Source organism: Pan troglodytes, chromosome 7 (genome assembly GCF_028858775.2).
Source record: "Pan troglodytes isolate AG18354 chromosome 7, NHGRI_mPanTro3-v2.0_pri, whole genome shotgun sequence".
Classification (NCBI taxonomy): domain Eukaryota; kingdom Metazoa; phylum Chordata; class Mammalia; order Primates; family Hominidae; genus Pan; species Pan troglodytes.
In genome coordinates this window covers 20,837,274-20,865,189 of record NC_072405.2, presented here as the reverse complement: position 1 = coordinate 20,865,189, position 27,916 = coordinate 20,837,274, and the positions used below count along the sequence as shown (strand labels likewise).

Below are 27,916 nucleotides of genomic sequence, written 5' to 3'. Positions count from 1 at the left end.
GAGCGGGTCACGAGGTCAGGAGATTGAGACCATCCTGGCCAACATGGTGAAACCCCGTTTCTACTAAAATAAAAAAAATTAGCCGGGCATGGTGAACACGCCTGTAGTCCCAGCTACTCAGGAGGCTGAGGCAGGGGAATCGCTTGAACCCGGGAGGTGGAGGTTTCAGTGAGCTGAGATCATGCCACTGCCCTCCAGCCTGGGCGATAGTGGAAGACTCTGTCTCAAAAACAAAACAAAACATTACAAACAAAAAAAACACAACAATAACAACAACAAAACAACACTGATGCAATGAGGCCTCCCCTCTATCCTTATCTGTCTGGTCGAGTCATTCTGGGCTGACTGGGCACCATCATGAGACGGGCAGGAGGTCTTATCATTGGGCACCCAGGCATCACAGGCATGTGGCCTCCCATGGGCGGCCTCATGGCAGGAGCAGGTCCCACTGGCATCATCCCAGGAGGAGGAGGGCCCATCATTGGCATCATGGGCGGGCCCCCCATATGGGCTGCTGCCATCATTCTGAAATGTGCGAGAAGTGTCAAATACACATTAGATTGTGAAGACTTAATATAAAAAGAAAGCAAAGTATGTTGTTATTGTTAAAAAATTTTATACATGTAGACCTGGTATTTTGGATAGATTTGTTTAAATCTGTGATATTATTCCAATTACCTTCACTCCTTTTGTTTTACTTTTTAAAATGTGATTATTACAAAATGCAAAAGTAAATATGTGGCTTGCATCATATTTCATCACATTTAGTGTGGACCCTGAGGATCTAGGGGAGTTATGAGCCTTAAGTTGAGGGTGACCCAGTTCAACGTGAATTGCTCTGAAAGAGAAGCAAAGGGCTTAAAGAGAATGTATAAATGGAGAGAGGGAGCTCAGTCTCACAGGGTGAGGAAAGGCTTTCTTTCTTACACAGTCTGGCGCTTCTTCAAAAGCTTAAACACAGAGTTCTATGACCCAACACTTCCACTCCAGTTTATGAAAGAAATGAAAATATATGTCCGTCCAGAAACTTGTACACAAATGCTCATAGCAGCATTATTCATAATAGCGCCAAAGTGAAAACAACACAAATGCGTGTCTACTGATGAGTGGAGAAATAGAACATGGTTTGACTATGCAATGGAATATTATTCAGTCATCAAAAGGAATGAAGTACTAACACGGGCTACAACACGGATGAACTATGAGAATATTATGCTAAGTGGAAGAAACCAGTCACAAAAAGTCACATATTCTAAGATGTCATTTATATGAAATGTCCAGAACACGCAAATCTATGAAGACAGAAACCCTGCCTCTACTAAAAATACAAAATTAGATGGGCATGGTGGCACATCCCTGTAATCCCAGCTACTCGGGAGGCAGGAGAATTGCTTGAACCCGGGAGGCAGACGTTGCAGTGAGCCAAGATTGTGCCACTGCACTCCAGCCTGTGACAGATACTCTATCTCAAAAAAAGTAGATTGTCAGGGCTTAGTGGGAGGAGGAAATGGCAGGTACCTGCTCATGGATACAGGGTTTCTTTTTGGGGTGATGAAAATGTTTTAAAATTGATCATGATGGTGGTTGCCGAGCTCTGTGAATGCACTGAAACCATTGATTGTTCACTTTAAATGGGCAAACCATATGGTACCTGAATTATATTTTAATAGTTATATTAAAAAAGTAAAATCTTCCTTGAAGTGATGACACTTAAGGAGAGGCCTAGGGGGTGGGACGAGTTCACTATGTAGAGAAATGAGGAACAGCATTTCAGGGTGAGGAACAGCATAGTGAAGTCCCTGAGGTTGACAGGCATAGAGCAGATTTAAGGGACTTATTTTTGAGCCAGACTTTCACTCTTGACGCCCAGGCTTGGGTGGAGTGGTGCGATCTTGGCTCGCGGCAACCTCTGCCTCCCGATCTCAAGCGATTTTCCTGCCTCAGTCTCCCGAGTAGCTGGGATTACAGGTGCCATCCACCACACCTGGCTAATTTTGGGATATTTAGTAGAGATGGGGTTCCACCATGTTGACCAGGCTGGTCTCGAACTCCTGATCTCAGGTGATCCAGCCGCCTCAGCTTCCCAAAGTGCTGAGATTACAGGTGTGAGCCACTGCGCTCAGCCAGATTTAAAGGACTTTCAAGAAGTTTGTGTGGCTGAAGCCTGCAGGGCAAGCGAGAGAATCAGGAAATGAGGCTGGAGAAAGAGAGGGGCTAGGTCACGGAGGGTCTCACATTACTGTGTGGAAACTTCACACGAGTGGTCCCACCTTGGGCATCCCACCTAACTACTCTGTGTCCCAGCTTCCCCACTAGTGAAATAAAGGACTGATGTAGGGATGGAATGAGATAGGGTGTGCTCAGTAAAGGTGACCTTTTATCATTTTTTTTTTTTTTTTTTTGAGATGGAGTCTCACTCTGTCGCCCAGGCCGGAGTGCAGTGGCACGATCTCGGCTCACTGCAAGCTCCACCTCCAGCGTTCATGCCATTCTCCTGCCTCAGTCTCCCAAGTAGCTGGGACTACAGGCGCCCGCCACCACGCCCAGCTAAAATTTTTGTGTTTTTAGTAGAGACGGGGTTTCACCGTGTTAGGGAGAATGGTCTGGATCTCCTAACGTCATGATCCGACCGCCTCAGCCTCCCAAAGTGCTGGGATTGCAGGCGTGAGCCACCGCGCCCGGCCGAGCTTTTATCATTGTTAACCCACACAGCAGAGGGAGCCATTGAAAGTGAGTGATCGGTTTGGATGCACCTTCTGAAGTGATCGCTTTGGTCCCTGTGAGGAGTGCAGATTGTCACAGGGCCAGGGGAAGACAGAGGCCAGTGAGGAGGCATTTGCAGTCAAACAGCTGGAGGTGATGGTGGCTTGGTTTATGGTGGTGTCAGGAGAGTGGCTGAGCAGTGAATGGATCTGAAAAGATTTAGGAGGTAAAACCCACGTGACTTGGTCACTGAATGTGGGTTCGGTTGGCTGGAGGGAAGGTAAGAAAGAATGAGAAGAAAAACATACTCAAGTGGGCCCTCCAGCCTAAGGTTACTTGAGGTCCCTTTGTGAAGAGGAATGTTTGTGTTTATGATGAAGATGTCTAGACTTTCAAAGGCCATTTGCAGTATTTTTTTTTTTAACAGCCAACAACTCCTCCTTCCCTATGCCCTAAACATATGAATTTTTTTTTTTGCCCTAACTTATCACAGAGGGATGGATGTTTATTTGCTTTAATGAAAAATGCAGAATGCCAATAAGAAAGCATATTAAATTAATCTGGATTGCTGGGAGGGAGTTAAATCTATTTAGATGTGCACCAGTGTTATTATACTAGTTTGGTCTAAACCCATTTCTGGCCTGCGGCTGCAGGAGGTTGCCTCCCAGCTTGCTTTCATTTGAAAGATCCCAGCAACAAGTACACTTGGCATTTCCAGCCAAACCCACTTTGTGCAGCGAAGGAAAAGTTGAGGAGTGCCTCTGTTGTTTTCCCCCAAATCATTTGGCAGAAATGTGGCTGGGAGCTTCATTGCTGATTTTTTGTTTTAATATTGCTGTGGAAAGCCTGTACCAACACTCAGCCATGTTATTCATCCACAGCTCCAGTCTGGGCTGTGATTTGTTTTTCCTTTGAGTGACACAACCTTTTTTTCCATTAAGACTCAATGCAAATAGACACTCATGCACCATCACCATAACTCCCCCTGATTGGCGGAGGGAAGTCAGTGGAATGATTCTAGTTTGCTGTTCATATTGGAGGGTTTTATTTATTTATTTTGAGACGGAATCTCTCTCTGTCGCCAGGCTGGAGTGCAGTGGCGCCATCTCGGCTCACTGCAACCTCTGACTCCCTGGTTCAAGCGATTCTCCTGCCTCAGCCTCCCTAGTAGCTGGGCTTTCAGGCATGTGCCACCATGCCCGGCTAATTTTTTGTATTTTTAGTAGACACGGGGTTTCATCATGTTGGCCAGGATGGTCTTTATCTCCTGACCACGTGATCCGTCTGCCTCGGCTTCCCAAAGTGCTAGGATTACAGGCGTGAGCCACTGCGCCTGGCCTGGAGTTGTTTTTAAAAGCATATTTCTCTCAAATTATCTCCCGGGTGTCCCACTGTGACTTGGGAAAAGGTTGAATTTTCTGGAGGTGGAAAGTCAAACTTCAAATACAATTTGGAGGCTGCCACTGTGGCTCATGCCTGTAATCCCAGTACTATGGGAGGCTGAGGTGGGTGGATCATTTAAGGCCAGAAGTTCGAGACCAACCTGGGCAACATGACGAGACCTCGTTTCTACTAAAAATACAAAAATTAGCCAGGCGTGGTGGTACATGCCTGTAATCCCAGCTACTTAAGAGGCTGAGGCAGGTGTTATTGCTTGAACCTGGGAGGCAGAGTTGTCCTGTGTCCAAACCCCATGAGGCGTGTCAGCTGGCTGAAGATAAAATCGGTCACACAGTGTTGGGATTGGGGTTGCTGTTATCATACCTCATCCCCACCCCTGCTAGGCATCCACAAATAGTCATCTTCAATGAGACGTCCCTCCTGCCCCTGGCTGCCTTATTTCATCTGCACCCAATCGTATCCATTGCTTCTCAGTGGGTCTCAACCTTGGCTGCATCTTGGAATCTCCTGGGGAGAAGAGACAATACCAAGGCTCTCTCTCACTTAGCATGATGTTTCCAAGGTCCATCCACATGTAGTAGGCACCAATAGTTCCACTGTATGGATACAACACATATTGTTTGTTCATTCGTCAACCAAATGGCCATCTTGGTTGTTGCTACCTTTTGGTTATTATATATATTGCATGATTCCATTTATGTGAAAGGCCCAGAATAGGCAAATCTATAGAGTCAGAAAGCAGGTAAGTGGTTGCCAGGAGCTGGGGGAAAGGGGAGGGGATGGAGAGTGCTTGATGGATACAGGGTTATTTTTTGGGGGGGTGTTAATGAAAATGTTTTGGAGCTAGACAGAGCGGATGATTGCTTAATATTGTGAATGTATTTAATGATACTGAAGTGTATGGTTTCATACAGGGACTTGTATGTTATGTGAATTTTGCCTCATTAAAAAAATACTGCTAGGAGCAATGGCTCATGCCTGTAATCCCAGCACTGTGTGAGGCCAAGGCGGGCAGATCACCTGAGGCTGGGAGTTCGAGACATGCCTGGGCAGCATGGTGATACCCTATCTCTATTAAAAATACAAAAATTAGCCAGGCGTGGCGGTGCACACCTATGATCCCAGCTACTTGGGAGGCTGAGGTAGGAAAATGGGTTGAACCCAGGAGGCAGAGGTAGCAGTGAGCTGAGATCGCACCACTGCACTTCAGCCTCGGTGACAGAACAAGATTCCATCTCAAAAAAAAAAAAAAAACCACACACACACACACACACACACACACACACACAAACCAAAAATACTGATGCCCATGTTTCATCCCCAAGAGATTCTGTAATAATTGATCTGGGCTGCAGAGCCCGGGCACTGGGGTTTTAAAACCTCCCCAGGTGATTCTGATGTGCAGCTGTGGTTGAGAATCTCCTTCTGGAATGAACTTGTTCATGTTTTACTTGTGTTGTTTTCTAGCCTGCCAATGTCTTTCTGTTTCTGTTCACATCTTTGGGTTTTAATTTTTACAATGCAATCTTAACAAACAGCTGCCTCAAAATGTACTGGGATCCCTCGTAACCAGGTAGCTCCCCATCTCCAACTCTGACCTGCCAAGTCAGAATCTTGTGCGTGGGGCCCAGGACTGTACATATTGAAACAGGCAGTGACCTGGGAACTATTTCTGAACACCCCTAGGTTTCCCCTGTGTTTGCCCTTTCCTTTCACTTTTGAATCCCTTTGTGTGCTGACCACTGGGCTGTTTCACATGGACATAACATAAAAAAGACAGGCCAGGTGCATTGGCTCATGCCTGTAATCCCAGCACTTTGGGAGGCCGAGGTAGGCGAATCACTTGAGGCCAGGAGTTCAAGATCTGCCTGGCCAACATGAGTAAACCCCGTCTCTAGCAAAAATATGAAATTAGCTGGGTGCGGTGATGCACACCTTGGATCCCAGCTACTCAGGAGGCTGAGGCTGGAGAATCCCTTGAGCCCAGGAGGCAGAGACTGCAGTGAGCCGAGATCACACCACTACACTCCAGCCTGGGTGAGAGTGAGACTCTTAAAAAAAAAAAAAAAAAAAAAGACAGAGATGATCCTTCCCTTATGGAGCTCTCAGTAAAACAAGAAAGCTCACGATGTTCTGGCTTTCGTCAGAAATACATTTGGTATATGTAGCTGGGGTCACATGCTTGACATGCCTATTGAAAGCTTCTGGGTAGGAAGAGAACAATCATCACAGCATCACAGCCTGGCGTAACTGTCTCCCAGGAGAGGTCTCCCTGGGGAGACTGAGACCACAACTCTGAAATCAGAGCTTAAATCCAGGTTCTACATTTCACTCAGTAATGTACATGATGTAGGACAGTTTTTATATTAGTTATCTATTGCTGTACAACAATATTACTGCAAATTTTGTGGCTTGAGACAGCACACAGTTATCACTACATGGTTTCTGTGGGTCAGGAATCCAGGCTTGAATCAGCTGGGTTCAGTGCAAGGCTGCAGCCATAGAGTCAGCCAGGGCTCAGTTCTCATCTGGAGGCTTGACTGGTGATTGATCTGCTTCCCGTCTCATCTGGTTGTTGGCAGCATTCAGTTCCTTGCAGGCTGCTGGACTCAGGGCCCTAGGTTCTTGCTGTTCTCAGCTTCTTGCCACATCGGCCTCTCCATTTGGCCACTCATGACATGGCAGCTCACATCTTCAAAGCCAGCAAGATAGCCTCCTAGCAAGACAACTTAACATCCTATCTAACATAATCACTACATCCCATCACCTCTGCCATATTCTCTTGGTTATAAGAAAGTCATAGGTCCCTTTGTCAGACGAGTAGATTGCAAAAATTTTCTCCCATTCTGTAGGTTACCTGTTCACTCTGATGGTAGTTTCTTTTGCTGTGCAGAAGCTCTTTAGTTTAATTAGATCCCATTTGTCAATTTTGGCTTTTGTGGCCATTGCTTTTGGTGTTTTAGACATGAAGTCCTTGCCCATGCCTATGTCCTGAATGGTATTGCCTAGGTTTTCTTCTAGGGTTTTTATGGTTTTAGGTCTAATATTTAAGTCTTTAATCCATCTTGAATTGATTTTTGTATAAGGTGTAAGGAAGAGATCCAGTTTCAGCTTTCTACATATGGCTAGCCAGTTTTTCCAGTACCATTTATTAAATAAGAAATCCTTTCCCCATTTCTTGTTTTTGTCAGGTTTGTCAAAGATCAGATAGTTGTAGATAATGCGGCATTATTTCTGAGGGCTCTGTTCTGTTCCATTGGTCTATATCTCTGTTTTGGTACCAGTACCATGCTGTTTTGGTTACTGTAGCCTTGTAGTATAGTTTGAAGTCAGGTAGCATGATGCCTCCAGCTTTGTTCTTTTGGCTTACGATTGACTTGGTAATGCCAGCTCTTTTTTGGTTCCATATGAACTTTAAAGTAGTTTTTTTCCAATTCTGTGAAGAAAGTCATTGGTAGCTTGATGGGGATGGCATTGAATCTATAAATTACCTTGGGCACTATGGCCATTTTCACGATATTGATTCTTCCTACCCATGAGCATGGAATGTTCTTCCATTTGTTTGTATCCTCTTTTGTTTCATTGAGCAGTGGTTTGCAGTTCTCCTTGAAGAGGTCCTTCACATCCCTTGTAAGTTGGATTCCTAGGTATTTTATTCTCTTTGAAGCAATTGTGAATGGGAGTTCACTCATGATTTGGCTCTCTGTTTGTTATTGGTGTATACGAATGCTTGTGATGTTTGCACATTGATTTTTATCCTGAGACTTTGAATTTTGCTATTTTAGTAGAGATGGGGTTTGCTGAATGCAGCCCCCAGTCACGTACTCCCTTCTTGGTCAATCGATCACGACTCTCTCATGATCATGACCCTCTCACGTGGACCCCCTTAGGGTTGTGAGCCCTTAAAAGGGACAGGAATTGCTCACTTGGGGAGCTGGGTTGTTAGAGACTTGTGCCACCACTCCCAGCTAATTTTTGTATTTTTAGTAGAGACGGGGTTTCCCCATGTTGGTTTGCCAGGATAGTCTCTATCTCTTGACCTCTTGATCCGCCCACCTCGGCCTCCCATAGTGTTGGGATTACAGGTGTGAGCCACTCCACCCCGTCCAGATAAGGCTTTTCATACTTGCTTGTCAGCCTCCTGCATCCTACTCCAGCACCTGGTGCTCACAACCTGTGGGCTGCTCTCATCTGTGATCATCTCTCCCCAGGCCTGCTGTTCCTCGAGAAAGGAAGTTGTAATGGGCAGAGTTCTAGGTCACCCCCAAGAGAACCACTCCCTTATATCTGCTCCCTGTATCATCTCTTCTTGAGTGTGTGCAGGGCTTGTGATTTGGCCAAGGGGAAGGAATTTTGCAAATGTCATTATGGTCACACTTGCTTTGTTAAACACATTTGCTCAGCTGACTTTGAGTTCATCCAAAGCAGGATGATCTTAGGTGGGCCAGACCTAATCAGGCGAGTCTTTTAAAGGTGAGGTTTCAGAGTTTCAACTCTTAGCCTCCAAGGAGACATAAATGGCCATGCTGTGAACTGTCTATGGAGGTGGCAGCTCTAGGAGCTGAGGGCCTTCGTTCAACAATTGCAAGAAATTGAATTCAGTCCACAAACTGAATAAGCTTGGAAGAGGACACTGAGCATCTGATGAGACCCCAGTTGACACTCTGGTTGCAGTATTGTGACCCTGAATAGAAGACCCAGTTAAACCCTTCCCAGACCCTTGGCTCATGGAAACAGATAATAACTGGATGGTGTTAACTGGATGGTGTTTTAAGCTGCTCAGTTTGCACTGGTAAATCCACCAACAGGAAAGTAATATAGAAGTTAAATGGGCCAGGCATGGTGGCTCATGCCTGTAATCCCAACATATTGGGAGGCTAAGGTGGGTGGATCACAAGGTCAGGAGATCGAGACCATCCTGGCCAACATGGTAAAACCCCGTCTCTACTAAAAATACAAAAATTAGCCAGGCGTGGTGGCACGCACCTGTAGTCCCAGCTACTCAGGAGGCTGAGGCAGGGGAATCACTTGAACCCAGGAGGTGGAGGTTGCAGTGACCCGGGACCATGCCACTGCACTCCAACCTGGACAACAGAGAGAGACTCCATCTCAAAAAAAATAAATAAATAAATAAAAGAAGTTAAATGAATACTTTTGACCATTGATGGAAGTTGTTTCATTCCCTCTTACTTATTCATCTTTATCTTAGCCCTGAAAGAGGGATGCTTTAACCTCATTTGTAACAAGTGAGTCTGAGGCTCAGGAAAGTGATAGAATTTAGCAAAGTCCACCTTGCTACCTGGTGGCCCCAGCTACAACTCTGCCCCAGGTCCATATACCTAAAGTCATTACAGCGTCCACTAAAATTTTGCCCCTGTCTCGATGCCTTCCTCTTTAGAAGCCTGTTCCTTCAGGGATAGATCCCAACTCAGTGTTACAAGGTACTGTACTCTGATTTTCACAAAATATAATAACTGCCCCCCAAAATTAATAATAGTAATTTTGAGCTGGGCACGGTGGTTCATACCTGTAATCCCAGCACTTTGGGAGGCTGAGGTGGGCGGATGATGAGGTCAAGAGATCGAGAGCATCCTGGACAACATGGTGAAACCCCGTCTCTACTAAAAATACAAAAATTAACTGGGAGTGGTAACAGGAACCTGTAATCCCAGCTACTCAGGAGGCTGAGGCAGGAGAATCGCTTGAACCCAGGAGGCAGAGGTTGCAGTGAGCCGAGATTGCACCACTGCACTCCATCCTGGCAACAGAGCAAGACTCCGTCTCAAAAAAAAAAAAAAAAAAAAAAGTATGTTTGAGTCCTTATGTGTCAACCACTGGGCTATCCCAACACAAATAGTTATTATGATTATGATTATTTTTTCCATTTTATTGATGAGGAAACCAACACATAGAAAGGTAAAGAAACTTGCCAAAGGTGATGGTCACACAGCCAAAGAACTGTAGAAGCAGCACAGGAATCCCAGCAAACTCACAGCCACGCTCTGTTTTCACCTTCACATTATACAGTCCTCAGACTAAAACCCTAACTCTGACCTTCCCAATCAAAAATCATACTCAAGGCCGGGCGCGGCGGCTCACGCCTGTCATCTCAGCACTTTGGGAGGCCGAGGCAGGTGGATCACCTCAGGTCAGGAGTTCCAGACCAGCCAGGCCAACATGGTGAAACCCCATCTCTACTAAAAATACAAAACTTAGCCAGGCGTGGTGGTGGGTGTCTGTAGTCCCAGCACTTTGGGAGGCTGACGCATGAAAATCACTTGAACCCAGGAGGCACAAGTTGTTGTGATCCATGATCATGCCACTGCACTCCAGCCTGGACAAGAGAGTGAGACTCTGTCTCAAAAAAAAAAAAAAAAATTGTGCTTAATAATAGCTTGGAAGTCCACATATCTTCTGTGAAGGTTGATGGACTACAATTAGCTTCAAAACACAAATAAGTAACTGTGTTTAAATGAGGCCTTCCGTGTAATATCTAGGGAAAATCAATGTGGCTATTCATAGTTTGTTTCCCCTTCCAGGCACAGAGAAGTTGCCCATGACTCTGTGATCCGTTTTGTCCAATGAACCATGAGCAGCAGCAACTTGAGTCACCTGCAGGTGTAAGTGTTAAGAGGCTCTATGATCCACCACATTCCCTTTCCCCTGAAGTGATCAAGGACACATGCAGAGATGGGGCTTTTGTCAGCCTGGATCCCTGAGTGAACACAATGAACAGACCACCCCACAATGCCCTAACACAGCCCAGACATGCAACGTGACCAAGAATAAGCCTCACTCTGGCCAGGCATGGTGGCTCATGCCTGTCATCCCAGCACTTTGGGAGGCCAAGGCGGGTGGATCATTTGAGGTCAGGAGTTCAAGACCAACCTGGCTAACATGGTGAAATCCTGTCTCTACTAAGTACAAAAATTAGCCAGACAGTGGTGGCATGGGCCTGTAATCCCAGCTACTCAGGAGGCAGGAGAATCACTTGAGTCTGGGAGGCAGAGGTTGCAGTGAGCTGAGATTGCACCACTGCATTCTAGTCTGGGTGACAGAGTGAGACCCTGTCTCAAAAACAAACAAACAAATACCTCACTGCATGAGGCCACTGAGATTTGGGGATTGTTGTTACTGCACCAGAACCCAAATCGTCCTGACCGTTAGGGTGTCCTAACTAGGAATTCTTACCAAAAGCAAAGGCATTTTTAAAGTTCGTGACATTTAAACAAAAGAGAAAATACCAATATCTACCACTTTGTCAGGCTAACAAACCCAAACAAAACCAACAGTCAGAAGTTAAAATAAACAGATCATTAGGTTGAAAATAGAACTGTCAAAACAGGCACAATTGACTTCATTTAGTGATTGCAAAGAACATCAGGCAAGACACAGGTATGGTCATCACAACATTTATCACATGCTTCATTGCACATGTTTGACTAAGAAAAACACAAAGTATTTAAGCTCATCTGTAGTTTAAAGTGCCTATCCGTGTATTTATCTATTCATCCTGATTTATTAATTGAGCAACTCTTTTGTGCCAGGCACTGTGCTGTGTTGCGGGAAGTCAGGGACCCCAAACGGAGGGACCAGCTGAAGCCATGACAGAAGAACGTGGATTATGAAGATTTTATGGACATTTATTAGTTTCCCAAATTAATACTTTTGTAATTTCTTATGCCTGCCTTTACTGAAATCTCTAAACATAAATTGTAAAGATTTCATGGACACTTATCACTTCCCCAATCAATACCCTTGTGATTTCCTATGCCTGTCATTAATTTAACCTCTTAATCCTGTCAGTCGAGAAGGATGTATATCGTCTCAGGACCTGTAATAATTGCGTTAAGTACATAAATTGTACAGCATGTGTGTTTGAGCAATATGAAATGTGGGCACCCTGGAAAAAGAACAGGATGACAGCAATTGTTCAGGGAATTAGAGAGATAACCTTAAACTCTGACCGCCGGTGAGCCGGGCAGAACAGAACCATATTTCTCTTCTTTCAAAAGCAAATGGGAGAAATATCACTGAATTCCTTTTCTCCGCATGGAACGTCCCTGAGAAAGAGAATGCGCTCCTAGGGGTAGGTCTCTGAACTGGCCCCCCCGGGGCATACCTGTCTCTTATGGTCGAGATTGCAGAGGTGAAATAAACTCCAGTCTCCCATAGCACTCCCAGGCTTATTAGGAAGAGAAAATTCCCGCCTAATAAACTTTGGTCAGACGGGTTGATCTCAAAACCCTGTCTCCTGATAAGATGTTATCAATGACAATGGTGCCAAAACTTCATTAGCAATTTTAATTTCACTTCGGTCCTGTGGTCTCGCCCTGTCTCCACTTGCCTTGTGATATTCTATTACCCTGTTAAGTACTTGATGTCTGTCACCCACACCTATTCATATGCTCCCTCCCCTTTTGAAACTCCCTAATAAAAACTTGCTGGTTTTTGTGGCTTGTGGGGCATCACGGATCCTACCAATGTGTGATGTCTCCCCCAGATGCCCAGCTTTAAAATTTCTCTCTTTTGTACTCTGTCCTTTTATTTCTCAAGCCAGTCGACGCTTAGGAAAATAGAAAGGAACCTACGTGATTATCGGGGCAGGTCCCCCGATATCTGGAGCCCACGTGGTCTTTCTTTTTTCCTAAGTGCTTGAGGGAACCGGATTCCCTTTGGTAGGTGCGGTGAAACGTCAATCGGCTTGGTCCACAGATAAGCGTGTTCAACTGCCCGACGAGTAGTGAGTAATCTGTGTGTGGTCTTGGTTAACTATGGTTCATGTGTAATCTAACAAACTCCTGTTAAAACCGGTAACCATGAAAAATATGATCACTCTGTTCAGGGCTGTAGAAAAATACTGTTCTTGGTTTCCTGAAAACGGAACGGTGTATATAAAATTGTGTGATTGTGTACGTAAAGCATTCCGAAAACTGGTCTCGGCCCGGTATTATGTTCCCATCACTGTTTGGGGTGCTTGGTGCGTGCCATCTTTGTGGCTTGCCAATCTCGTGAACCCCTGCAGTTGCCACAGTTTTCTGCCTTTTCCTCAGTTTCTCTGCCTTTTTCTCAACCTTCCTCTCCCACATGGCCTTCGTTCAGACTCTCCCTTCAGCTACTCCTCCCCTCCCTAACGATTTTGAAAATTCGATTTCTAATTCTGGTAACTTTGGCTTAAAGTTACCCCCTACTTTTCTTACTTCTTCTCACGAAAAGCCAGTACTTCAAACTCCTGTGGCTGTGACTCACAAAGCCCGGTACCATAAATATGCTAACTCTTCTCTCTTCAAACCTCCAGCATCAAATAATGGCTCTGGGACCAAACTACAATTTACCTGTCATTCTCCAGGCCCTCCTCCATCCACTACAGCCCCTCACCCTCCTGTCGTTTCAGTTCCTCAACCAGTCTGCGTCGATATGCGCCGCTCAATCTTACCTTTTTAAAAACAATTTAAGGATGCTTGTACTCAGTATGGTCCTACGTTTCCTTATGTTCAAATGGTACTGCAAACTTTTTATACTGAGGTCGTTTTGCTTCGTTTAGACTGTGATCTTTTGGCAAAAAGCTGTTCTAAGTCCATCTCAGCCTGGTGGTCAGAGGAGGCCTGTTTACAGGCTCAGCTAAATCGGAGTAATGACATTCTAATTACTCAGGTTCAGCTCACAGGCTCCGATAGTTTCTCTGATGCTTATGCCCAATTAAACTTTGATACTCTTCCCACAGAACAAGTAACAAAACTGTGTATGAGAGCTTGGGATAAATTACACTCCCCAGCCCAAGCTCCTGTTTCTTTTACTACTGTTAAACAAGCTCAATTGCTTTTACTACCTAATATCCTTTTAAACAAAGGAGATAAGACAATTGGCCCTGGGATTCAGCAGTGGCCGCTTTCTAAAGAAAAACTGGAGGCTTTTAATCAATTGGTTTCTGAGCAGTTACAACTTGGAAATGTGGAACCTTCTCTTTCCCCTTGGAATTCTCCTGTGTTTCTAGTAAAAAAGAAATCAGGCAAATGGCGGAGGGTAACCGATTTAAGGGCCATTAATGCTGTAATTAAACCTATGGGGGCCATCCAACCCGGCATGCCTGCCCCTGCTTTAATACCTAAAGATTGGCCTCTCATACTTATTGATCTTAAAGAGTTTTTTTTTTTTCATATCGCTTTACATAAATCGGATTGTGAAAAATTTGCTTTTACTGTACCATCTATCAATAATCAGGAGCCTGTAGCTCATTATCAATGGAAAGTACTTCCTCAGGGAATGCTAAATAGCCCTACAATCTGCCAGCTTTATGTTGGACAAGTGCTTTCACCAGTTTGAGCCCGATTTCCCGAGGCCTATATTCTTCATTATATTGATGATATTTTAATTTCTGCCCCCACTGATAAAAAATTGACTGTTACCAAATTTTGAGCCGCTGTGTTACAGAGGCTGGATTACACATTGCTCAGGATAAAATTCAACAGACCACTCCTGTTCAATATTTTGGAATGGTGGTCGATAAACAATGTATTCAACCTCAAAAAGTTCAAATTAGGAGAGATTCTTTACAAACTTTAAGTGACTTCCAAAAACTTTTGGGTAACATTAATTATTTAAGACCTACTTTAGGCATTCCGACCTATGCCCTGTCTAACTTGTTCTCTATGCTGCGGGGAGATTCTGATCTCCGCAGCCCTAGGACTTTGACCCCTGAGGCTTTACTGGATCTGGAATCTGTAGAGGAAAAAATGCAGACTGCCCAGTTATCTAGAGTACAGACATTTCAGCCTTTTCAGCTTCTGGTTTTTGCTTCATTACACTCTCCTACTGGACAAATAGTTCAACATAATGATTTAGTGGAATGGTGTTTTCTTCCTCATTCTGTGTCAAAAACTTTATCTAGAACAAATAGCCATATTAATTGGACAGGTTCAGTGCAGAATACTTCAATTTTCTGGATTTGATCCGAGTGTAATTGTAGTTCCTTTAAATCAGCTCAAAGTTCAACCTGCCTTTCAACATTCTGTACTGTGGCAAATTCACTTGGCTGATTTTATTGGTGTTATTGACGATCATTATCCAAAAAAACAAATTGTTTGATTTTATAAAAATAACGTCTTGGGTGGTTCCTCGATTAACCAAAAATCAACCCATTCCTGAGGCCGTTACAGTATTCACTGATGGCTCTAGTAATGGCAATGCTGGCTATATGGGTCCTGCAGACAAACTTCTTTCTACCTCTTATACTTCTGTTCAAAAGGCGGAGTTAATTGCTGTGATTACTGCCTTACAGGATTTCCCCAAACCTTTAAATATTGTCTCTTATTCTACTTAACGTGGGGAAGAGGATATGCTTGTGTTTCACCAGGAGATCATCAATCCCCTGTCTGGGTACCCACCAGAAGACTCAAGCTTCTTGTGAATACTGACAATCAAAACCACAGTGAAGAGACGTCTGTGTCAGAGACTGCCTTCAGATGTGGTGAGATCTGTGCCGACTCCTCAGAAACAGGCACACCAAATCACAATGGGTGTAAATCAATCCTCCCTGATGACAGTGGAGACCCATCTAACTAATCACACTTCTCCTGATTACCTTTCTTTTTCTCCTTACAAACCTAAATATCTCACCATTTCTATTAGCCTGAAAATAACATCCCTCTGTTCTTCTCTTTCTCCTTCAGCACTCCATCTCGCTTACACTCGGTTTTATTTAATGATTCTCCTTCTTATACTTTCTGTCTCACCAGTTTCCTCTCACACTGATTTACCTGCTACACATAATTATTCTTCTTGGGCTTAGGTGCCTTTTCCTCCACTTATTCGCCCTCTCACCTGGATAGATGCTCCCGCAGAAATCTACACTAACGATAGTGTGTGGATGCCTGGAGCCATAGACGACCCTTGCCCTGCTCAACCAGGAGAAGGAGGCACTGCATTTAATGTTACCATGGGTTATAAATACTCCCCTCTGTGCCTCGGACATGCACCTGGTTGCATCCATCTAGAAACTCAGTTCTGGGCTGCTTATCTTTCAGAAACATCAGCTACAGATAAAATGGGACATTTGGTCTCTGGCCTCTCCCTTTCTCCTTTACAACAAATGAAAGGAGGAGTAATGGGAGGTACCCCATACTTTCAATATAAACCTGCAGGAAAACCATGCCCTAAACATTTTGAGGGCCCATCTAAAACTTTAATTTGGGAAGACTGTGTTAACTCACATGCAGTAATATTAAAAAATGACTCATATGGTTTAGTAATAGACTGGGCACCAAAGGGCTATTTAAAAAACAATTGCTCCTCTGTGGAAGGGAATGCCTGGAGGCTACTTATTTTATTTCTTATTAGGAGAAAGAGAATCATCATTCTACTTTGCATATAAGGATCAGCTCATTCTTTCCCTTAAAATGGGAAGATAAAGGCATTACCCCGCCCCCAACCCTCCTATGATACTCCCTATTCTGAGCCCACAACACCCAGAACTTTGGAAATTGGCTATTGCCATGTCTGGACTGTGAGTATGGGAAGGAAAAACTATTTTGACTGTTTTTCCCACTACCGTCCCACTCTCTCAGTATCAACGTAGACCCAGACATTCTGCTTTACTTACCTCCAACCTGACTGTTCCCATACAGAGTTGTGTTAAGCCTCCTTACATGCTATTGGTAGGAAATATCAAAATTTGGATGAATAATCAAACTGTCCAATGCGTCAATTGTCATCTATACACTTGTATTAACTCCCATTTTGACTCCAGGAAAAGTGTAATGTTGGTTCGAGCTCGAGAAGGAATCTGGATTCCGATAACTTTACCTAGACCTTGGGAATCCTCCCCCTCAATACATTTAATTAATGAAGTGGTACAACGAGTTTTAAAAGGACCTAAGATACTTGTTTTCACTTTAATCGCTGTTATCATGGGCCTAATTACAGTCACTGCAATGGCCACCACTGCCGGAATGGCATTACACCAGTCTATTCAAACGGCTCATTTTGTTAATGATTGGCAAGCCAATTCCACCCAAATGTGGAATTCTCAACAAGGCATCGATCAAAAATTGGCAAATCAAATTAATGATTTAAGACAGTCTATTATTTGGCTTGGAGATCGGGTAGTGAGTCTAGAACATCGCATGCAAATGCAGTGCGATTGGAATACTTTGGATTTCTGCATCACCCCTATTCCTATAACGAGACTGATCATTCATGGGAAATGGTCAAAGGACACCTTCTAGGTAGAAAAGATAATTTATCATTGAAAACAACTAAATTAAAAAAACAAATTTTTGAAGCCTCCCAAGCTCACTTATCCATCGTTCCTGGAGCTCAGGCGTTAGATCAGGTGGCAGAAAATCTTTATGGATTAAACCCCACAACTTGGATAAAGTCTCTTGGGGGCTCCACTGTAGTAAATTTTGGAATTATGTTTCTCTGCTTAACCGGCTTGCTTTTAGTGTGCTGTACCAGTCAAATAATCCTGTGTCAAAATTGAGAGAACGAACAAGCCTTCATCGCCATGGCACATTTATATAAAAAGAGAGGGAGAGATGTTGCGGGAAGTCAGGACCCCAAACGGAGGGACCGGCTGAAGCCATGACAGAAGAACGTGGATTATGAAGATTTTATGGACATTTATTGGTTCCCCAAATTAATACTTTTGTAATTTCTTATGCCTGTCTTTACTGCAATCTCTAAACATAAATTGTGAAGATTTCATGGACACTTATCACTTCCCCAATCAATACCTTTGTGATTTCCTATGCCTGTCTTCACTTTAATCTCTTAATCCTGTCAGTCGAGAGTGATGTATATCGTCTCAGGACCTGTAATAATTGCGTTAACTATACAAATTGTACAGCATGTGTGTTTGAGCAATATGAAATGTGGGCACCCTGAAAAAAGAACAGGATAACAGCAATTGTTCAGGGAATAAGAGAGATAACCTTAAACTCTGAACGCCGGTGAGCCGGGCAGAACAGAACCATATTTCTCTTCTTTCAAAAGCAAATGGGAGAAATATCGCTGAATTCCTTTTCTCAGCATGGAACGTCCCTGAGAAAGAGAATGCGCACCTAGGGGTAGGTCTCTGAACTGGCCCCCCAGGGCCTACCTGTCTCTTATGGTCGAGATTGCAGAGGTGAAATAAACTCCAGTCTCCCATAGCACTCCCAGGCTTATTAGGAAGAGAAAATTCCCGCCTAATAAACTTTGGTCAGAAGGGTTGATCTCAAAACCCTGTTTCCTGATAAGATGTTATCAATGACAATGGTGCCAAAACTTTATTAGCAATTTTAATTTCACTTCTGTCCTGTGGTCCTGTGATCTCACCCTGTCTCCACTTGCCTTGTGATATTCTATTACCCTGTTAAGTACTTGATGTCTGTCACCCACACCTATTCATATGCTCCCTCCCCTTTTGAAACTCCCTAATACAAACTTGCTGGGTTTTGTGGCTTGTGGGGCATCACGGATCCTACCAATGTGTGATGTCTCCCCCGGATACCCAGCTTTAAAATTTCTCTCTTTTGTACTCTGTCCTTTTATTTCTCAAGCCAGTCGACGCTTAGGAAAATAGAAAAGAACCTACCTGATTATCAGGGCAGGTCCCCCGATAATGTTGGGTGGTGGTAATGCAATGATGAAGATGGCAGGCATGCCTCTGCCCTCCAGGAGTTTCTAGGATACAGAGGGGGACAAACAAAAAGTAAGTAAATCCATGAAAGAAGTATAGGTGGAACCTGCCCCCAATATTTCAATGTAGGTTCTTTCTATTTTCCATAAGTGTCAGCCAGCTGAGAAATAAAGAGAGACACTACAAAGAGAGGAATTTTACAGCTGGGCTGCTGCGGGTGACATTACACATCAGTAGGACCGTGATGCCCCCTGAGTCTCAGATGAGCAAGTTTTTATTAAGGGCTTCAAAAGGGAAGGGGGTGTAGGAACAGGGAGTAGGTACAAAGGTCACATGCTTCAAAGGGTAAAAAGCAGAACTACTACTAAGGGTCTAACAAAGATCACATGCTTCTGAGGGAACAGGACAAAGGGCAAAAGCAGAACTACTGATAAGTGTCCAGCAAAGAACACAAAGCAAAGGGCAAAAGCAGAACCACTGATAAGGGTCTATGTTCATTCACGCATGTATTGTCTTGATAAACATCTTAAACAACAGAAAACAGGGTTTAAGAGCAGAGAACCAGGCTGACCACACATATATCAGGGCGGAGTTTTTCTCCACCCTAGCAAGCCTTTGGGTACTGCAGAAGACCAGGGCGTATCTCAGTCCTTATCTCAACCGCATAAGACAGACATTCCCAGAGCGGCCATTTATAGAACTTCCCCCAGGAATGCATTCCTTTCCCAGGGTACTACTATTAATATTCCTTGCTAGGAAAAGAATTTAGCCATATCTCTCCTACTTGCACATCCGTTTATAGACTCTCTGCAAGAAGAAACATATGGCTCTTTTTGCCCAACCCTGCAGGCAGTCAGACCTTATAGTTGTCTTCCTTTGTTCCCTAAAAATTGCTGTTATTCTCTTCTTTTTCAAGGTGCACTGATTTCATATTGTTGAAACACACACGTTTTACAATCAAATTGTACAGTGAACACAATTATCACAGTGGTCCTGAGGTGATGTACATCCTTAGCTTATGAATATAACAGAATTAAGAGATTAAAGACAGGCATAAGAAATTATAAAAGTATTATTTGGGAACTGATAACTGTCCATGAAATCTTCACCATTTATGTTCTTCTGCCATGGCTCCAGCCAGTCCCTCTCCATTTGGGGTCCCTGACTTCCCACAACAAGAAACAATACGACGTTAAGGTGGAGAAGAGCAGGGAAGTCCACTTTATAAAGGGGTCAGGGAAGAGCTGTCTGTGGAAGCACCATTTTAGCTGACACCTAAAGGATGGTCTAATTTGGGGAGGTGTAGAGGAAAATCATTCCAGGCTGAAGCAGCAAGTGCAAAGGCCCTGTTGTGGAAAAAGGTTTGAAAGTCCAAGAAAACAAAAGAAGGCCATAGTGGCTGAAATAGAGTAGGCCAAGGGCAGGAGATAGGAGACGGCTGGAGAGGTGGCGGGAACAGGCAGAAGACTTGGGGTCTCGATTTTATTCTATGTACCATGGGCAGGAAAAGCAGGGATGAGACTCAATGGACGCCTTAAGATCACTGAAGCTGCCAGGTAGGAAATGGATTGCTGAGCATGGAGAGCAGGTGCAGAGTACCACTTAAGACCAGTTAGGAGGCTGCTGTAGCCCAGCTGAGATAGCAGTGTCCTAGGCAAAGATAATGACAGTGAAGCTACAGAGAGTGGACAAGTTGGATAAAGTTTAGAATCACAGGACTTGCTGACTGGGGAAGAGGGCAAAAGCAGAGTTAGCACAACACATGAGTTATGACCACCTTGAGCAGCTCAGCAGGGGGTGGTGCCGTTTACAGAACAGAGATGGCATGGACAGAGCCCATGGAGAAGGAGGAGGAAAAAGAGAGTTTGGCTTTGGGTGTTTTTTTTAAGACAGGGTCTCTGGCTGTGTCACCCAGGATGGAGTGCATTGGTGCAATCATAGCTCTTTGCAGCCTCAAACTCCTGGGCTCAAGTGATCCTCCTGCCTCAGCCTGCCATGTAGCAGGACTACAGATCCTACAGATGCACATCACCATGCCTAGCTTTTTTTTTTTTTTTTTTTTTTTTTTTGTAGATAGGGAGTCTCACTGTGTTTTCCAGGCTGGCTTCAAACTCCTGGCCTCAAGTAATCCTCCCACCTCAGCCTCCCATAGCACTGGGATTACAGCCATCACCTACCACTCCAAGCCATGAGTTTGGCTTTGGATGTAACAAGGTTGAGGTCTTCATGAGTTGACAAGTGGAAAAAACAAGAAAGAAGTTGAGTGTTTAAGACTGCTGTTTGAAGGAGAAGTCTAGCCTCAAGACAAAAGTTCAGGACTCATCAGCTGAGAAATGGCACTGAAAATTATGCAAATGGATAAGCTCAGCTAGCAAACAAGTCTAGAGAGAGCAGAAAGTCCAGAGAGAGCGGCACTGGGCTATGCACCTGGCCTAATGCCGCCCCACTCCTCCCAATCCCTGTGTTATGCTGGAGAGGGTTCAGCCTCTGGTGAGTTTCACCAAACCCCCACATCTCTTTCTTCTGAGACCTTCTCTAAAATCCCCTCTTTTATACTTAATGAAATGGGATTCTCTTTTTCCCATCCAGCTTAAGCAAAAACTTTTGACTATGAGAAGAATGAGGATGCATTTAGTATCTGTTCTGCATGGCTAATTCCATCAAAGATTTCTCATTATTCATGCCTGGCAGTCTCATTTTCTTCTTTTGTCTCTAAGAGCACAGTCGTAGCCTTAATTACTGACCTTTTCACTCTTCTAATACCAGCGATTTCCCCATCTCAGTTCTCAGGAAGTTCTGTTCACAGAATTATCTCCTGAATCCTCACCTGGAGATAGAAATTGTTCTCTGTGGCCATTTCTTCCCCCTCTAATTCTTATCAAAAAACTCAGTGATCTCTGTGCATCAAATATTAAACTCAAGCTCAACAGATCGTGCTTCTGGCTTGTCTCTCTCTCCTGTCTGTGGGTTAACAGGTTTGCAACCTTTGCAGAGGAGACACCAAATTCTCAGGAGGCCAGAGTTTCCAAAGGTACTGGTCACTCTTGCTCTCTTTCTCCTGCTCAAAATTCAGCACTAGAGGGTGTTACACCATTGCACCTGCAGAGGAGTTCATCTGACTCTAGGGACTACAGAGGAGAGAGATGGACAAACTAACAGGCATTCAGAAAATGGCTACCACAGTGGGGAAGAAAATGAAAGTCAAACCAAACAAGCAAAGGTCAAAAAAAAAATCTAGAGGGCAGCTGCAGTGGCTCACAGGTGTAATCTCAGCACTTTGGGAGGCCGAGGCAGGTGGATCACTTGAGATCAGGAGTTCGAGACCAGCCAGGGCAACATAGTGAAACCACATCTCTACTAAAAATACAAAAATTAGCCAGGTGTGGTGGCGGGCATCTGTAATCCCAGCATTTTGGGAGGCTGAGGTGGGTGGATCACCTGATGTCAGGAGTTTGAGACCAGCCTGGCCAACATGGTGAAACCCTATTTCTATTAAAAAATACAAAAATTAGACAGGTGTGGTGGCAGGTGCCTGTAATCCCAGCTACTTGGGAGGCTGAGTCAGGAGAATTGCTTGAATCCAGGAGGCAGAGGTTGTGGCGAGCAAAGATTGCACCACTGCACTCCAGCCTGGGCAACAATGAGACTTTGTCTCAAAAAAAAAAAAAACAACAACTACAACCTAGAGATGTCCATCCAGGCTGAACAGAATATTCCAGAGCAGACGTTGGGACACTATGGCCCATGGGCCAAATCTGACCTGCTTGCACATGTGTTTGTCAATAAAGTTTTATTGAAACACAGCCATGCACATTTGCTACATAATGTCTATGGCTGCTGGATTTGGCTGTTCTCTCATGCTATAAAGAAATACCTGAGACTGGGTAATATATAAAGAAAAGAGATTTAATTCGCTCGCAGTTTTGTAGGCTATACAGGGAGCATGACACTGACATCTGCTGAGGTTCTGTGGAGGCCTCAGGAAACTTACAATGATGGCAGAAGGTGAAGCGGGAGCAAGAGAGTAAGGAGGGAGGTGCTACACACTCGTAAACAACCCGATCTTGCGAGAACTCACTCACTATTGCAAGGACAGGACCAAAAGGATGATGCTAAATCATTCATGAGAAATCCACCCCCATGATCCAATCTCTTCCCACCAGGCCCCACCTCTAACACTGGGGACAGCTTTTATCTTGGCTTTTTCACTGGCAGCCCCTTCCTCAAGGACTTAACTTGTGCAAGCTGACTCTTAGCACATCAAAGAATGCAATTAAATGATAAGATACTGTGGGGCGAGCAATATCCACAGTTCCCAGGAATTTGTCTGATTGGTAATGCCTAAAGCCCCACGTCTATCACTTTGTAATAGTCTTAAAGCCCTTAGACCTAGAACTGTTTACTTTCCTGCATCAATTTATCCTTTTAACTTTTTTGCCTACTTTACTTCTGTAAAATTCTTTTAACTAGACCCGTTTCCCCTTTCTAAACTGAAGTATAAAAGAAAATCTAGCCCCTTCTTCGGGGCCAAGAGAACTTTAAGAGTTAGCCATTTCTTGGCCACCAGCTAAATAAGCAGACTCTTAATTCATGTGAAAGTGTGGCATGTTCTCTAACTCATTCAAGTACAACATTTGGAGGCCCCAGCGAGAAACGCCATGAGGCGAGAGCCGGGCTCCCCCAGAAGGATGGCCAGCTTTTGGGGAGGTGCCACCTAAAACAAAATCTTCAGGTCCTCGAAAGGTGACCGTCTTCCAGAGGAGAGCGGATCGACTACCATATGGGTGCCCATAAAAATTCCACCTCTGAGTCCTCGACTTCTGACCCCGAGGTCAGGTAGGTCAGATTTGACTTCCGTTCTAGTAAGAGGGAAGCGGCTCTGATGAGGGTGTCCCTCTTTCGACTCTGCCTGTTTCTCTAGGACGCTAGAAGGTAGAGCCCTGGTTTTCTGTTAGGCACCTCTGTGTCTCTTTCTAGGAGGGAAGTGGCCCTGACAGGGGCCCTCCCTTGACTCAGTTCACATCCCAGGATGCTGGAGGACTGAGTCCTGGTTTCTGGCAGACCTGTCACTCTCTCTCTCTTTTTCCATCTCTGATCTTTCTCTTGTTCAAGTTTCTTGAAGACTCTCCAAGAAAGAAAAAAAACTGTTATATACTCTGTGTGAATAATGAATGAATGAGGGAGGACAAGGGCTTGCGCTTGTCCTGCAGTTTGTAGCTCCACATCGAAAGCTACGGAGTTCAAGTGGGCCCTCACCTGCGGTTCCGTGGAGACCTCATAAGGCTTAAGGCAGCATCAGGCATAGCTTGATCTGAGCTGGAAGTTTATACCGGCCTGCCAATGCTAAGAGGAGCCCAAGTGCCCTCAGGGGGAGCAGCAAGGCAGGCATCTGACTTATCCCATCACAGGAACCCCCTCCCTTTGTCTGTCTAAAAAAAAAAAAAAAAAAAAAAAAGGAAGAAACTGTCCTAATCATCCACACGGTAGTCGATCCGCTCTCCTCTGGAAGACCGTCACCTTTCGGGGACCTGCAATTTTTTTTCAGATGGCACCCCCCCACAAGCCGGCCGTCCTTCCGGGGGAGCCCGGAGCGAGCCCGGCTCTTGCCTGGTGGCGTTTCTCATTCGGGCCTCCAAATGTTGTACTTGAGCGAGTTAGAGAAAATGCCACACTTTGACATGAATTAAGTCTGTTTATTTAGCTGGCGGCCAAGAGATGGCTAACTCTTAAAGTTCTCGTGGCCCCGAAGAAGGGGCTAGATTTTCTTTTATACTTCAGCTTAGAAAGGGGAAACGGGTCTAGTTAAAAAAATTTTACAGAAGTAAAGTAGGCAAAAAAGTTAAAAGGATAAATTGATACAGGAAAGTAAACAGTTCTAGGTCTAAGGGCTTTAAGACTATTACAAAGTGATAGACGTGGGGCTTTAGGCATTATCAATCGGACAAATTCCTAGGAACTGTGGATATTGCTCGCCACAGTATCTTATCAGTTAATTGCACTCTTAGATGTGCTAAGAGTCAGCTTGCACAAGTTAAGTCCTTGAGGAAGGGGCTGCCAGTGAAAAAGCCAAGATAAAGTCTGTCTAGCTCTCTTAGCTAAAAGAAAGTCAATTCAGGTAGAAACAAGGCTAAGTGATTAAAAGAAAAGGAAAGTCTAAGAACAAAGTTAATAAAAATGAGGTTAGGCATTACAGATGGGGTCATCCTTATATTCAGCACAGTGTTTGTCCTGAAACTTCAATGGAGTGCTCCTAGTTTGATAACTTGGACCATGCCAAATAAATTGAATTTCTCTTTCTTAACAACAGATGTTTGAATACAGCCCCGTGTCCCTTTCTGCTCCTTCCAGCCTTCCTCCTCTCCTCTTCCTTCCTTTCCTTTTCAAGATCAGGGTTTGCAAGCTTTTACTTGAAAGCATCAGATAGTAAATATTTTAGACTTCGTGGGCCATACAGTCTCTTATAGTAGTTACTCAGCTCTGTCACCCATAGAATGAAAGCAGCTGACAGGTTGAATATGTGTCCCTTCGCAAATCTCATGTTGCAATGGAATCCCCAGTGTTAGAGGTGGGGCCTGGTGGGAAGAGATTGGATCATGGGGGTGGATTTCTCATGAATGATTTAGCATCATCCTTTTGGTCCTGTCCTTGCAAAAGTGAGTGAGTTCTTGCAAGATCTGGTTGTTTACGAGTGTGTAGCACCTGCCTCGTCACTCTCTTGCTCCCACTTCAGTTTCTGCCATCATTGTAAGTTTTCTGAGGCCTCCACAGAACCTCAGCAGATGTCAGTGTCATGCTCCCTGTACAGCCTACAAAACTTGAGTAAGTTTTTCTTCTCATTCTTTCTTACCTTCCCTCCAGCCCACACAAGCCATATTCAGTGACCAAGTCACGTGGGTTTTACCTCCTAAATCTTTCTCATATCCTTCACTGCTCAGCCACTCTCCTGACACCATCATAAACCAAGCCACCATCACCTCCAGCTGTTTGACTGCAAATGCCTCCAGACTGGCCTCTGCTTTTCCCTGGCCCTGTGACAATCTGCACTCCTCACAGGGACCAAAGCAATCACTTCAGAAGGTGCATCCAAACAGATCACTCAACTTTCCGTGGCTCCCACTGCTGTGTGGGTTAACAATGATAAAAGCTCGGCCGGGCGCAGTGGCTCACGCCTGTAATCCCAGCACTTTGGGAGGCCGAGGCGGTCGGATCACAACGTTAGGAGATTCAGACTCTTCTCGCTAACACGATGAAACCCCGTCTCTAATAAAAATACAAAAAAATTAGCCAGGCGTGGTGGCGGGCGCCTGTAGTCCCAGCTACTCCGGAGGCTGAGGCAGGAGACGGGCGTGAACTCGGGAGGTGGAGCTTGCACTGAGCCGAGATAGCGCCACTGCACTCCGGCCTGGGCGACAGAGTGAGACTCCATCTCAAAAAAAAAAAAAAGAACAATGATAAAAGGTCACCTCTACTGAGTACACACTGCCTCAGTCCAACCCTACATCAGCCCTTGATCTCACCAGCGGGGAAGCTGGGACACAGAGTAGTTAGGTGGGATGCCCAAGGTGGGACCACTCGTGTGAAGTTTCCACACCCTAATGTGAGACCCTCCATGACCTAGCCCCTCTCTTTCTCCAGCCTCATTTCCTGATTCTCTCGCTTGCCCTGCAGGTTTCAGCCACACAAACTTCTTGAAAGTCCCTTAAATCTGGCTGAGCGCAGTGCCTCACGCCTGTAATCCCAGCACTTTGGGAAGCTGAGGCGGCTGGATCACCTGAGATCAGGAGTTCGAGACCAGCCTGGTCAACATGGTGGACCCCCATCTCTACTAAATATCCCAAAATTAGCCAGGTGTGGTGGATGGCACCTGTAATCCCAGCTACTCGGGAGACTGAGGCAGGAAAATCACTTGAACTCAGAAAGCAGAGGTCGCAGTGAGCCAGGATCACACCACTCCACCCAAGCCTGGGCGTCAAGAGTGAAAGTCCGTCTCAAAAACAAAAGTCCCTTAAATCTGCTCTATGCCTGTCAACCTCAGGGACTTCACTATGCCGTTCCTCACCCTGAAATGCTGTTCCTCATTTCTCCACATAGTGAACTCATTCCACCCCCTAGGCCTCTCCTTAAGTGTCATCTCTTCAAGGAAGATTTTACTTTTTTAATATAACTATTAAAATATAATTCAGGTACCATATGTTTTGCCAATTTAAAGTAAACAAATCAATAGTTTCAGTGCATTCACAGAGCTCGGCAACCACCATCATGATCAATTTTAAAACATTTTCATCACTCCAAAAGAAACCCTGTATCCATGAGCAGGTGCCTGCCATTTCCTCCTCCCACTAAGTGCTGACAATCTACTTTTTTTTGAGATAGAGTCTCTGTCACAGGCTGGAGTGCAGTGGCACAATCTCGGCTCACTGCAACCTCCGCCTCCGGGGTTAAAGCAATTCTCCTGCCTCCCGAGTACCTGGGATTACAGGAATATGCCACCATGCCCATCTAATTTTGTGTTTTTAGTAGAGACAGGGTTTCTGTCTTCATAGATTTGCGTGTTCTGGACATTTCATATAAATGAAATCTAATATGTGACCTTTTGTGACTGGTTTCTTCTACTTAGCATAATATTCTCATAGTTCATCCGTGTTGTAACACGTGTTAGTACTTCATTCCCTTTGATGACTGAATAATATTCCATTGCATGGTCAAACCATGTTCTATTTCTCCACTCATCAGTAGACAAGCATTTGTGTTGTTTTCACTTTGGCGCTATTATGAATAATGCTGCTATGAGCATTTGTGTACAAGTTTCTGCACGGACATATATTTTCATTTCTTTCATAAACTGGAGTGGAAGTGCTGGGTCATAGAACTCTGGGTTTTAGCTTTTGAAGAAGTGCCAGACTGTGTAAGAAAGAAAGCCTTTCCTCACTCCCTCTCTCCATTTATACGTTCTCTTTATGCCCTTTGCTTCTCTTTCAGAGCAATTCATGTTGACCTGGGTCACCCTCAACTTAAGGCTCATAACTCCCCTAGATCCTCAGGGTCCACACTAAATGTGATGAAATATGATGCAAGCCACATATTTACTTTTGCATTTTGTAGTAACCACATTTAAAAAAGTAAAACAAAAGAAGTGAAGGTAATTGGAATTATATCACAGATTTAAACAAATCTATCCGAAATACCAGGTCT

General features: G+C 44.5%; 1 protein-coding gene across 4 annotated transcripts in view; it reads left to right on the top strand.

Annotated features, from left to right (window-relative positions):
• Positions 1–27,916, top strand: part of LOC129135667 (RNA-binding motif protein, X chromosome-like) — a 100,435-nt gene that overhangs the window by 55,626 nt on the left and 16,893 nt on the right. The window contains exons 2-3 of one of the 4 annotated variants that reach the window (XM_063816164.1): positions 10,644–10,724; positions 11,652–12,627. The exons of 1 other annotated variant lie outside the window; for it this stretch is intronic. In XM_063816164.1, coding sequence (XP_063672234.1) covers positions 10,644–10,689 — 46 coding nt within the window. In that variant the 3' untranslated portion in view covers positions 10,690–10,724; positions 11,652–12,627. Of the gene's footprint in view, positions 1–10,643; positions 10,725–11,651; positions 12,628–15,457; positions 18,686–27,916 lie in introns of those variants that run through there. 2 more of the 4 variants (XM_063816163.1, XM_054656563.2) reach the window with 2 other exon arrangements.